General features: G+C 40.2%; 3 protein-coding genes across 4 annotated transcripts; 1 reads left to right on the top strand and 2 right to left on the bottom strand.

Annotated features, from left to right (window-relative positions):
* Positions 1–27: 27 nt before the first annotated feature.
* On the top strand, positions 28–2,470 carry LOC114792948 (major histocompatibility complex class I-related gene protein-like). Its single transcript, XM_028984495.1, has 4 exons — positions 28–203; positions 1,392–1,700; positions 1,773–1,847; positions 2,006–2,470. Exons 1-4 carry the CDS (start codon positions 95–97, stop codon positions 2,110–2,112), a joined length of 600 nt encoding a protein of 199 aa, XP_028840328.1. The 5' UTR covers positions 28–94; the 3' UTR covers positions 2,113–2,470.
* Positions 2,471–2,560: 90 nt separating this feature from the next.
* Positions 2,561–4,141, bottom strand: LOC114792826 (speckle-type POZ protein-like). 2 transcript variants are annotated; one of them, XM_028984289.1, is made up of 3 exons: positions 4,031–4,141; positions 3,732–3,897; positions 2,561–2,617 (listed from the first exon to the last, which is right to left on the bottom strand). In XM_028984289.1, exons 1-3 carry the CDS (start codon positions 4,082–4,084, stop codon positions 2,607–2,609), a joined length of 231 nt encoding a protein of 76 aa, XP_028840122.1. In that variant the 5' UTR covers positions 4,085–4,141; the 3' UTR covers positions 2,561–2,606. The 2 variants fall into 2 exon arrangements, with proteins under 2 accessions (XP_028840122.1, XP_028840121.1); XM_028984288.1 differs by lacking the exon at positions 2,561–2,617 and having other exon boundaries at positions 2,666–3,897.
* Positions 4,142–4,361: 220 nt separating this feature from the next.
* LOC114792825 (uncharacterized) lies at positions 4,362–12,517 on the bottom strand. Its single transcript, XM_028984287.1, has 6 exons — positions 12,239–12,517; positions 11,608–11,919; positions 11,138–11,413; positions 10,554–10,649; positions 9,446–9,608; positions 4,362–4,496 (listed from the first exon to the last, which is right to left on the bottom strand). Exons 1-6 carry the CDS (start codon positions 12,294–12,296, stop codon positions 4,433–4,435), a joined length of 969 nt encoding a protein of 322 aa, XP_028840120.1. The 5' UTR covers positions 12,297–12,517; the 3' UTR covers positions 4,362–4,432.
* Positions 12,518–12,730: the final 213 nt, after the last annotated feature.

The following is a 12,730-nucleotide window of genomic DNA, read 5'->3' as shown; positions in this document are numbered from 1 at the left end:
CTTGTGAGCAAAAGACCACAGGGCAACTAGTAGCAACATCCTGCAGTGAAAAACTAGACACGACTGAATAGAACATTCAATTGTGATTGTGAAAATGCAACTTGCTATGCGGAAAAATGTTTTAAACATTGGTTATCTGTACCCGTTTTTGCTTTGGATACATGGTGAAGCGTGGCTACTTATTTTATGGGACCTATTTTGTGGTAAGTTCAAAGCGGTGGTGAGTACATCTCTCAGTACTGTATATGTACAATGTTTTACATATTGGGACTGGACACTTAGCTTTAAATAATAAATATGCAAAAATACAAATGTCTTAAATATTATTCTGTTAATTCACATCATGGAGTTCATCAAAATAGTCATTAAACCAGGTTTAAGGGTATTTATAACATATACAGATTAACTTTAATTAATCTTCAGATAGGTTTGAGCTGAAATGCTTAAATAATACAGTGAACAAAAATGACAAATGAGTATTAGGTCACGTCATCAAGCCGTGGTATTAATATTCTGCAGTGTAAAAATGACTCTTAGCCTTTATTCATGTGAGAAACAAACAAACATCAGTACAATGACCTACAAATTGAAGCCTACAAATTGTGGTATAGGGTACCGAGCCAGCAGTGAGTCTGGTACATTGAGAGGTTGTGCGTACATCGATCATCTGCACAATTGGACTGAGATTTTGTCAAAGTTGCTCAAATCCTTTTCAACTCACAACACATCAACTGGAATATATACCCGGTGCCACTGAAAGTCACACAACAAACTGATGCTAAAAAGGGAGGACATCTCACACGCCCAGGCATAGTGCAGAAACCGTCCTTCGTTTTTCTCTCTTCCTTATGCTCCTAATATGACCAATGTGATCTCAGTAGTTTTAAGTCGTGAAGAATGATGAGTGCATTTTGCATCTACTTCAGTATTCCAGGTGGAGTGTTCCACACAGAAGGGTAATGAGATCACTGTTCCTCATGGGGGCTCAGCAATGCTACCCTGTCCCAAATTCCCCTCTAAAGGCAGCGAGATGGCTGTAGAACTTAAAAACGAGACTCAGAAATGCTACTTCAGGCATAACGGAACCCACGAGACAAGTAATACCTGCCGCCATCGTGGTATACGTTTGGAGTGGGATGTCCAAACTGGAAACATTTCATTTTTACTGGAACGTCTGCAAGTTTATGATGCTGGTAATTATACGTGTGAGGTCTCAAGCATTATACCACCTCCGGCTGTGTTTGTCGGTGCCACAAGCACTTTGCTTCAGGTAACAGGTAAACAGTCATTGACTTATTTCTGCTTTTTAGATCAACCCGACCCAAATAAATGAATTTACTTCTTGTTTCCTAAAAACAGCGGTATACAACAGAGTGTGTATTCATTTTCAGCCATACCACTGGTACATGTAAACCATGTGGAGGACCCAAATGGAGCCAGTGTGATCCTCTGCTCATCTGTGGGCTTCTACCCTGGTGATCTGCTCCAGGTTTTGCTCATGAACGGACAGGTCTTGAACACAACAAACCTGCACAGAGAGAAAATCAGAAACCCAGACGGCACCTTCACTCTCAACACACGCCTCCACCTGTCAGAGAAGGTTCCTGAGAACGTCACGTATTCCTGCAGGGTGAACCACACAACGATGAGTGCCAATCAAGTGATCACCCAAAAGCCGGAGAGAAACATGGCTCACACAGGTGAGGTAAAAATCTATTTTGCATAATTGGACGTGTTACCGTAATTAAACCCAGATTGTAATGTATTTGCAGGTCCATTGATTGCTGTGACAGGAGGTCTTGTGGTCTTGGTTTGCCTTGTCTCCATTATCAAATACATGTGTTTTAGTAAGTGTCATGCGCTTATGACCAAACCAGTGCCAAAAGACGCATCAGCGTAATAATATTGCTTATTTGAAAGTGTTTTTTTTTTTATTCACTCATGGACTTTTGATTTGAAATTGTCCATTACCAAATTTCTAAAAAGAGATGTGTTCCTGATGTAGGGTCACAAAGATTGCATCCTACTGCTGTGGATATAGATATCTACTCAGCCCTGGGGAGACATCATCCAGTTCCATGCAACACTACCACCAGAAACTCTGTATTATAAGTGAAATGTTTTCCTCTCACACGCAGCACAATGATTGCTTGGTGCTTGATCTCTGAAATACAAAGAATGTTTTGGATATAGACATGCATATTCTACCACATAGGGTAAATTAATGAAACTAATCAAAATAAGTTAGGGATATTGTTATTTACACGAGTGCTTTTCCTATTTGCTCTGTAAAAGTTCCCTTTGATATTACTAATAATGTATGAGAAGAAAACCATTTTCCCAACACCATATTTATTACCCACAAAATTAAGACAATAACAGGGATAACCCCAAATAACAACCATTTGCCACAATGACAGCTTGACAGCGACGTCTCATGCTCCTCACTAGCCTCATGATGTTGTTCTGAGGCAATGCGTTCCACCTACACGCAGTTCTGCCAGGTCAAGTGGGGGTGCTTCAACTGGTCCCAGACCAGTTGGGGTTCAGGTCAGGGGACATTGATGGCCAGACCATATGAGCACCCCAACTTCCTGAAGTCTGTTCTATGACGTCTCTGAGGTAAGAAATCAGCTTATTAAATTGAGTCGTCCTTCATTTCTTGCTCTGTTGCAGCAGCGGGTCGGGAAAATCTCTTTTAGTGGGGTAGGGCCACACTGATGATCTTTTTGGCTCTCACTATCCACTCTTGTTTATTGTGATATACTTCGGTATCTGTTTTTTAATACTTTAGTTTTAAGCTTTTCTTAATTTCTCTTAATGCTATTTGCTAGCTTCTATTTGTATTTACAGTCAGAGTGCATTTCACTACATGTTGAACTTATATAGCTTTGCATGTGATTAATAAAAGAATCATGATCTTGATGTAAGTGATAATTCTGTGTTAAAATAACTCTTAAATAGTTCTATATTTTAGGTAGTTGTAAGTAAGTAGGGCTTTAGCATCAACCCAGCCATGTACATATAATACAATGTCTGGACCGTGGCATTCGCACAACTCAACATAAATGGCAGTTTAATACAAATCAACATAAAACATATTACACATGAAAATAAGGCATAAAAGACAACGACACAACACAACCAGGTTACATTTATACTAACAGTGACAGCAGACAACAAGCAGGACAACATGATACACAGTGTAGCAGGACAAACATACACAGTGTGACAAAATATCGTCCTCCTGGAGCACAGATCCAACTTACAACACAACAGAACAGCCGCACCCAGACAGATCACCAGTCAGGGTGTAACAGTGTAAAGGGCCTGTGTAGCGGGAGAGAGTCGTCCTTCATTTCTCGCTCTGTTGCAGCAGCGGGTCGGGAAAATCTCTTTCAGTGGGGTAGGGCCACACTGATGATCTTTTTGGCTCTCACTATCCACTCTTGTTTATTGTGATTTTAATTTTATAAAGTAGCATGAGAAAAATATTACCGTAAAACTAGAGACAACGGCGTTAGGCATTTTAGGCATAATACATTTTTGTTGATGTCTGTCGACTGTGAAGCCAACATCTGACCCGTCTGAGCACCAGCACCAGCGCAGTGGACCAAGGGTCACAGAAACGTGTCGGTTGCAAATGAGACATCGAATGTGCCTGTTGGTGTTTACCGTGTGTTTCCTACATTTTATAGTACTTTATATCTGTCCACATGTGAGCATGTTACCTGCCAGGATGGCTTTGTGGGCCTGGATCTCCTGCCCATCCACCCACAGAGAGCAGTCAGAGAGCAGCGGCTCCTGCAACAGCTCCCCGAAATCAGCAGCCAGTCTGCACTGAGGGACCTGCACCTTCTGCCTCATGATGTTCTCCGATTCCAGGGTCACCATCATCTACAACACCCCAACACAGCAGTTAATACAGTCAAATCGGCTTCAGCAGAACGGTACACTGCATGCATTTGGAGTTTAATGATCGAAATAACAGCAGGATTGTCAATGCGGTGAGTGATCCAGAGAGACCTACTTCAAAGAGAAGAACGAGGGAGTTATTTCTCAATAATCTGCTGTCCTCCTCCATGATGTCCTCATGAATGGCAAAACAGCTAAAGCCCCACTTATCTCCCACCAGGAACCATTTGACTTTGCTGGTGTCTGCAACAGAAAACCACACACAAACCGTCCACGTCAGCTCTGCATCCCAGTACTGAAATACAGCAGGTCAGGTGACATACAGCCATGTGTCACAATTACACTAGACTTGTTTAAGGAACCACCTCAGTTCTGACCGGAATGTATTTGTAGATGAGTTATGCTGCAGTTATGGCGCTCAGAGGGACAGCTGAACTTACTTCTAACTAGACCTTCCTGTTCCTTGGCATTAATGATGGATATTTTCCCCTTGACCTGGACTCCTGTCTCTGGCCCTTTAACCATCACCAGATAGACAGACAGAGAAACCATTCATGCCGTTGGGATAGAGCTGCAGCTGCCTGAGAACACAAAGATCAGAAGAACGAATATGGAGACACCAGAAAGCAATAAAGAAAACTCAGATCAGTCGCAGACAGAAAGCTACCATTCCAGCTCTTCACCGCCTCCATGTATGACAGGGCTGCAAACGTTCTCGCCGTTTTCAGCAACCAGTGACCTGAAGTTGGCTTCTTCCCACTTAAAGCTGAAATTCTCCTAGCGATGCCTTTAGGCATTAATATTTGCAATGAAATTTATACACAGAAATGTCAATACCATTAAATATGGAACTCCAAAATATCAAAAATTAAATAAATAACATGGACCAATGAAATAAAGACCATATGAATAAATAAGATACTGTAATATATTATCAAAATGAAATTGTCAAATAACTGAACACATATTGATATGCAGCTCATTATTGTAAAATATAGTATTCTGCTATATAAATGTACTTATTATTGTGAAATACTATTTCAGATTATTATATAGGGCTTTTGTTTAATTTTAGTGGGGCAGTGGAGGCCTAGTGGTTAAGGAAGCAGCCCCGTAATCAGAAGGTTGCTGGTTCGAATCACGATCTGCCAAGGTGCCACTGAGGTGCCACTGAGCAAAGCACCGTCCCCACACATGGCTGCCCACTGCTCACCAAGGGTGATGGGTTAAATGCAGAGGACAAATTTCACTGTGTGCACTGTGTGCTGTGCTGCTGTGTATCACGTGTGACAATCACTTTCACTTCACTTAATCCAAAATGTCTTTTTTTCAGAATCAGCTTTTATTTCAAAATGGCATTTTTCCCAATCGCCGTTTTCTGTCTTAATGCAACTTTTCAGCTGAATGACTTCGTCTGTCAATCAGTGCCAGTGGGTTGGTCCTGCATGCTTATTGGCTGATCCTTTCATCTATCAGTTTTCCTGGATCCCTGCTTGCCAGACTGATGTATAGCCAGCAATAACGTGCTAGTCATGGAGGATTGCGGACTGGCATGAATTTTATTCAGCTCTGCTTATTTTAGCTGGTCAAATAGAGAGGGACAATTTACTGTTTGGATTCATTTACATCATTCATTTCAAATGTTTATTTGCAAAAAAAAACAGCATTTTTATTATTTTACTCTGCAGGCTATAGAGAGTCTATATTAGAGCTGCAATTGGCCATAAAACGTTAAGCCTGACCTCGACAGGATTCAACTCGAGCCTGACACGCCTGTTACGCTGCGTGGTGCATTTAAATAAATGACAGTCACATGGTCAGCATGGGTTTCTCGACTCCAACTTTATTTCAATACAGCCATGCGTTCAGTAATTTAAAGTATTTTTATGATTTTCACTTAATTTTACTGTAATTTTATGCTATTTGTTTGGCAACCACTGCTTTACTGTTTTACACATCCCCTCCAGTTACCTCATACTGTAATTTTTCTGCTCCTTGCACATTTCTTTATTCACACCTGCACACACACTTAAATCCCCACTAACTTGTTGATTATTATTTAACATAACATAAACACTCTGCAGGTAAAAGTTGCATTGTACACTGTAATTGTCATAAGTCTATGATAATATGTGTATAATATTCGTCAGAATGGACATTGTGTGTGCACAAATACAATAACTTTAAGCTGCTGGTATGATACTTCAACATTTAAGATGTGGCAACCCTGGTTGTATCCTTCTAAAGCATCGCAGGAGATGTGGAACGTGTGCGTTTCTCTGATGCTGCATGCCGCTTTGCATTTTACTTTTGATCTAACAGGTCAAAGGTTAGATTTTTTTATGTAAAAAAGGAAACACAGTAGTGGAGTAAATAGTCTCCACTGTTGGAAAAATGTATATAAGTTATCATGCAATTACCCTTTTTATATATCTAACATGTATTAAACTGTACTAAGCTTTGGACTACGCAAACTATATTAATCTCTTGGATGGGAGAAACTGCGGGTCAAAGGATGTTTTGCAGGACACTTTACAGGACAGAGTGACCGAGACGTCATAAGAGGAGGCCTGCAGCTGCTGAGAAGCAGGAAGACAGCGAGCATGACTTTGGCAACTGTGGAGCGCCTACCAAGAAACAAGCCTACGTGCGAAAGATAATTATAAGCTTATATGGTGTGAACCTATGGTAAATGTATAACTAAAAGGAGAGGAAGCGACTGAGACCATGATGTAATGTGCGCCTCTGATAAGCTTATATGGTGTGAACCTATGGTAAATGGATAACTAAAAGGAGAGGAAGCGACTGAGACCATGATGTAATGCGCGTCTCTGATCGCTCGCCTTGCAAGTAAAAATAACTCAACTGCTTCGTGTCTTTCTTCTCTAGTTTATAAGTGTTGAGACAACATATAACTCTGACATCCACAAATACAAATACTTTAGTAAAGAACAGATACACTCAAGTACAGTAACACATTACATTGACTTTGTTACACAGTAATTCCTTATTGGGGGAATAATTAAAAAACATGGGTTATTAAAGAAGTGTTGATAAATGAGACTTATTGACTGATTCAGTCTGGTGGCTGTTTTCAGTTTTCAGCTTTTGAGCAGTGCCTGTTGCTTCAAAAAGTAACCCGGCCTCAGATCAAGTAGCATCCTGTTGTGATAGAAATTTTTTTTAAAATTTCAATTCCAGTGAATAAATGGTAGGAATGAAAAAGAAAATAAATTATGATTAAAAAACTTATTGCTGATCGTATTTCTGAAGCATATTTGGCCTGATCACCCAAGTGAATTGGTTGTTTAGCTCAAAGTTTTTCATGTTGCTGCAGGTCTGTAGATTGCTGGTGTTACTGGAGGACTGTCACTGCACGGGACGTACTCAAAACAGCACGAGGGCTGAAAACAGGGGAAATAAAGGGGAGAACAAAAACAAACCCGCAGGCGTGTGGCGATTACCAGAACTGAAAACTCAACACAACAGTTGCAGGGTTCGAATCTGTTCTCCTTTGTTGTCCCTGGCTGGTGGAACAACTTGCCCTGCTCCATTGGACTAGCCAAGACTACTACCACCTTTAAGAAACATTTGAAAACTCACTTGTTTAAAAAGTATTTCAAACGAATCTAAAACTAACACACACACTCACAAAAAAATTAAATAAAATATGGTCTAGCACTAATTCCCTAGCATGTTCTATTCTTGACATTTAGGTCTTATCAGGGCTCTTAGTTTTTTGACTCACAATCTATGGAAACCGAATGAGAACTGCTGGTGTCTTCTTCTTGTAAGTCGCTTTGGATAAAAGCATCTGCCAAGTAAAGTAAAGTAAAGTAAAGTAAAGTAAAGGAATAGTGCCTTGTAACAGCACCCTGATTGGGCACAGGTGAGTCCCCAGGTGCAGTCAACCCTGACAAGGACTGAGTTTCGATGATGTACATATTCCGTATGTATACATTATTCAACAACATTTTTATTCATATTGCAATGCAAAGCCATCCATTATTTCTTGACAGCCTTTCAGCCAATAGCAAAAGTCTTAATGAAACAATGATATTCAAAGGACGTACAGAATATACACAGGACATGTTCAGCTCCAGTTGTTTCTGCAAGATGTGAAAAATAGCCTGCAAGTCAACAGATAGACTGTACATAAAAAGTACGAACCATGGAAATCTCAAGTTTTTCATTAATGCCTTGTCAACTTTTTTCATTGACCATGACCATAAGTCATTTCCCTTGGAACAAATAAAGCATGTGTGTTTCTTTGGCGTGTCTCTAATCCTGTTTTCATCAGCAGTGACACATTCTCCACCACATCCTCCTGTCCATCTTGAGAAATGAAACCTCCCACCATCGTGTAGATTGTACTTGCATGTAACTTGCAGAATTATGAGATTAGGCAAAAAGACTTGCCAAAAAGACTTGTGTAGTCTTAGTTAGTATGTATTTTCTGTGGCGCTAGAAACATTACTCTCTGGTTAGAAGCTTACTCTCAATTTGCACTGTTTGCAATGCAGCATGTCCTCTAGTTGTGCATTGCAGATGTGCACCTAGATCAGTGCTGTGAAAATCCCAACCTGCTGTTTGTTCATAGCTCTGGTTAGACACCGTATGCTTGCCCCCCCTTTGAGGTGGGGGTTATTTAAATGCAGTGTTAATAGTCCATCCCCAAGCATGTCTTTTGTTTCATTTCAGCGCTGTCCTGATAGTCCCTTTAGAATGAAAGAAGCAGAATGCTGGACAGGGCCGCTGGTATGTAATCTAGATTTCAATTTCTATAAAATGACCAGAATGTTGGTGCATCAGTTAGTCTCGTGGCCTTGCACCTCCAATGTTGTGGCTCTAAATAGGCCATATGTGTGTGTGTGTGTGTGTGTGTGTGTGTGTGTGTGCATGTGTCCCCCCTGCATCCAATGTCCCAGGGTGGGTTCAGGCAGCTGCAATTATTTGGACTAAGTGGTGATGGATAGTCAGAGTGGACCATGCAGAGTTATTTTTAATGTACATTTCTGTCTAGGACTGAGTAGAATTGATGGTTCTTTGCTTTCTGCATTTTCTTTGCCATTTTTTTTCCCATCAGCTTGTCAAAAAAGGCAGATGTAAAGCAAGGCGCTCAAGGATTTTGTATTTATTAAAGTCAGTTCATATCTGGGGGATATTAGCTGTCAATGCAATTTTTTTTCTTCCATTCCTCCTAGTTACATTGCAGTTAATCACACAACAATCCCCTGTGTATTTTACCCAGAAATGCATACACACAAACACTTGTGAGTCCATGTCCTGCGCCAAGCCTGTAATAACTTTTTTGTGCTGCGCAAATCACACAAAGGTTTGCCAAAGGTGTTTGTGCCTGCACATTACAAAATAACTGCATTAATTACGCATTAATGTCACAGTAGTTACATTATTTACAGCAATGTTACATTTATAAAATACACTTTCCTGCATTCTTTCTCTGAGCACCCTGCATGTACGTGCACAACACACAATCTAAAGGCTGGATTAAGTGCTTTCTGACACCTACTTATAAAAGTAGCTTGCCTGAGGTGGGCTGACAGAGCATATTTCATAAAGCCCATCTTCTGCTGCCAGGGCCTGGCCTTCTGCATTCTGCAGGGTACTGAAACTGAAATTCTCGTACACCTTGTTGTAGAAGACAGGACCTGAAGACTGAGCTTTTTTCTTGCCTGCAAAACACACAGAAAAAAAATATCTTTTTTGCTATTATTTGTATAGTGGACTTTTCAAAAGACAAGGAATCTTATCCAGGTGGCCAAGCTGTTACTCTACAGTCCCGTCATATTTTTCTCCCAGTCACCTGCCAACCAACTACCATATATCTTTGACCCACCACAAGCATTCTGTAATCAAAAGAAATTGAGGAAGTGACGTAATCTGTGCGACCGGATGGAAGATAAAATGGATAAATAATGTATAATATTAACATGATTAAATGAGAGGAAATCATGTCTTATCTCGTTTTCGTTGATGAAAAATGAAGAGACATTTTAGTAAAAAATGTATTTTGTGAACCACATTTAGCCTTGTTTCCATTCATCAACAATATTATATGATATATTTCGCTGTAGTTATTGTCACATGACCAGCATCGTCTTGTATCCATCAAGCTCATATGCAGTAGATTAACTTAAATATCTTGGAAGTAAATGGTTTAATAACCCCTTTATCTTAAAAAGCATGACCATGGGGACAGTAGAGGCCTATTACTCAGTGCCACTGAGTTCCCCTTGACAAGGTAGCGTCCCCACACACTGCTCCCCTGTCATGGCTGCCCACTGCTCACCAACGGGGTGGTTAAGAGCAGAGCACATTTCACCGTGTCACCATGTGCTGTGCTGCAGAGTCTCACAATGACAATCACTTCATTTTCTTTCTTTCTTCTAATTTGAAAAGGAATATTAAGTATCCCCAATTCAAAGGAATTCTGAGGAATGGTTGTATATTATTATACAAAAAGAACAAATTCAGATTGTAAGGGACATATCAGGGACAATGAGGTAGGAATGGTTGTATATTATTATACAAAAAGAACAAATTCAGATTGTAAGGGACATATCAGGGACAATGAGGTAAAATGGCAGATAGTCAGCCATTAAACTGTCTGCACTTACATTTGCAGACACACAGAATCGCAACAGTGATGATCACCACAGTCCCTGCACCTCCAGATGCGATGAACAACATCAAATTACTGTTGGTACGAGGCTCTGAAATACAGACAACCAGGTCACAGGTCAATGTTTTCTTAGAATACATAAAGTCTCTATCCTTGTGAAATACAGTGTTTGTATGATTTTTAACTATCATAACTATCAAAAATATGATTCTATGATTTTTTTTTCGCAGCTGTACTGCAGATGTGTCCTCATGAATTAATGACCACAACAGGGCACATCCACAATCATGCATTTCTGGTAGCAGAATTATAACATGCCGTTCTTTTTCAATGTAATAAAGTTGCAGGCCTGCACAATACACTTGTATCATGCTGTATATGTGACTACTGTATATGATGTTGGGTATCAGGCCTGTAAATAAAGGAAATGAAAAATGCCCGCTAATATAAGCCACATTAGAGAAGTAATCCAAGAGTTCAGAGCTCTGTAAATGTACACATAATGTAATGGTAGACCTGCATTTATAAAGCCCGTTCTGCACACTTCTAGCTCATTGAAATAGATAGATGACACTGTACCTGACATGGCAGCAGGGACTGAGATGTTCTGACTGAACTGAGTTCGGTTGGTGAGCGTAGCAGAGCAGGTGAATGTGTCACCTTCTCTCCAGTCAGGTTTACACAGGAACAAGGAGCTTCTCGTGCCAGCAGTGTGATTGATCCACACTTGCTCTGGCAATCCTTGACCTTCTCTTCTCCAAGTGAAATTTGCATCTTCTGATTCCACTCCTTCCAGTGTGCACCGCAGCTCCATGCAGTGAGGAACACTGCTGTTCAGCCGCTCCAAGGACAGACCTTGTATAGAGCAGATAAAACCGCACATTAGATTGAAAAGTCTGAAATTGTAAAAAAAGATTCAAGCGTAAGCAAAGTAATTTGCATTGATCATTAGCGATTATCACATCAGTCAAGGATGATGTGTTCATAATCATTATGAGGTATCCCATAACAAAAGATTGCACTTCAAAACCAAAGGAAATTGAAAGAACCTTCAACGTGCAGACTGGTCGTGTGTAAAGCTTCCTCTACTGGTGGTGGTATAATTCTCCTCTGTGTGCAGGTGTAATTTCCAGAGTCGTCGTACTGCACATACGACAGTGTCAGTCCAGACGAATTTACTCCTATACGACATATTTCTGAAGAATTTGAATGGAAGGAACTATGATTCCTTGTAACATAGTATCCACAAAGTTGCTGAGCTCCATTTTTCTCCCACTCTACAGAAACTGTTCCTTTCTGAAACTGCAGGGGACACGGCAGATGCACAGAACTACCTTTTTTAGCCCAAATCACTGCAGCATCTGTAAAAAAAAAAGAATATTCTCAAGTTTATATGAATATTCTCAGGTTTACTGAACGAAATTATTACTTTAAGGCAAAGACCTTTGAAGAAGGTGATCCTTTATTAGTCGCACAAGTGGGAAATTGACATTATCACAGCAGGAAATGGACAGTACAAGATAAGAGCAGCAAAAGACAATATCACAGACATTACTTCACTTTAATTTAATTTAAGCAAATAAATAGTCCTAGAATAGAAAAAAATAAAAGATACATTTGTAAGATTTTGTACAGAATCATTTACTGGAAGCTGTGTGAACCGCTATAATGACGTCTTACCTGTAAGGTTAAAAAGAATGATTGAAAAGATTAACGGTAAGATGCACGCTTGGACCATTCTGACTGAACCCGCTCCTTTTCATGTCTGTCGAGCAGATGTCAGAAACACTCCGCAATGCAACTTCCTGTCCAATTGTGGCAGCCACCACAGAAGCGAAGATGATGATGAACTCATTTTGCACTCTGGGAGATACAAGGCTACTGAATTGTCTTATTGAGCCACTGTCTTGTCTTTCTGTGTCCCCACACTGGTATCATTGCTTGCACTGCTTAAAGAGTTTCTTTGCCGTAGGCAAAAAACTAGAATATACCTGACCTAGATGTAGGCAAAGATCAGTGCATGATGTGTGTGTGTGTGTGTGTGTGTGTGTGTGACCCCCTACATTAAAAAGCTTTCTCTTTCACCGCTACCGCAACATTTTTGTGTGGCCTTACCAAAAACGAGTGCAAGTTTCAGGTGAAAGCCTTTTTTATTGTGTACACTAAATAAAT

The sequence above is a fragment of the Denticeps clupeoides genome, chromosome 6 (genome assembly GCF_900700375.1).
Source record: "Denticeps clupeoides chromosome 6, fDenClu1.1, whole genome shotgun sequence".
Lineage (NCBI taxonomy): Eukaryota > Metazoa > Chordata > Actinopteri > Clupeiformes > Denticipitidae > Denticeps > Denticeps clupeoides.
This window is presented reverse-complemented; position numbering and strand designations above follow the sequence as displayed.

Excerpts from the sequence above, each read along its gene's own strand:
- LOC114792948 (XM_028984495.1), top strand. The coding sequence starts at position 95 with ATGCAACTTGCTATGCGGAAAAATGTTTTAAACATTGGTTATCTGTAC. Across the intron at positions 204-1,391 it reads TTTATGGGACCTATTTTGTG|CCATACCACTGGTACATGTA; the intron begins GTAAGTTCAAAG and ends ATTCATTTTCAG. Across the intron at positions 1,848-2,005 it reads TATCAAATACATGTGTTTTA|GGTCACAAAGATTGCATCCT; the intron begins GTAAGTGTCATG and ends TTCCTGATGTAG.
- LOC114792826 (XM_028984288.1), bottom strand. The coding sequence starts at position 4,084 with ATGGAGGAGGACAGCAGATTATTGAGAAATAACTCCCTCGTTCTTCTC. Across the intron at positions 3,898-4,030 it reads CCCTCGTTCTTCTCTTTGAA|ATGATGGTGACCCTGGAATC; the intron begins GTAGGTCTCTCT and ends GGGGTGTTGTAG.
- LOC114792825 (XM_028984287.1), bottom strand. The coding sequence starts at position 12,296 with ATGGTCCAAGCGTGCATCTTACCGTTAATCTTTTCAATCATTCTTTTT. Across the intron at positions 11,920-12,238 it reads CATTCTTTTTAACCTTACAG|ATGCTGCAGTGATTTGGGCT; the intron begins GTAAGACGTCAT and ends TTTTTTTTACAG. Across the intron at positions 11,414-11,607 it reads GACCAGTCTGCACGTTGAAG|GTCTGTCCTTGGAGCGGCTG; the intron begins GTTCTTTCAATT and ends GCTCTATACAAG.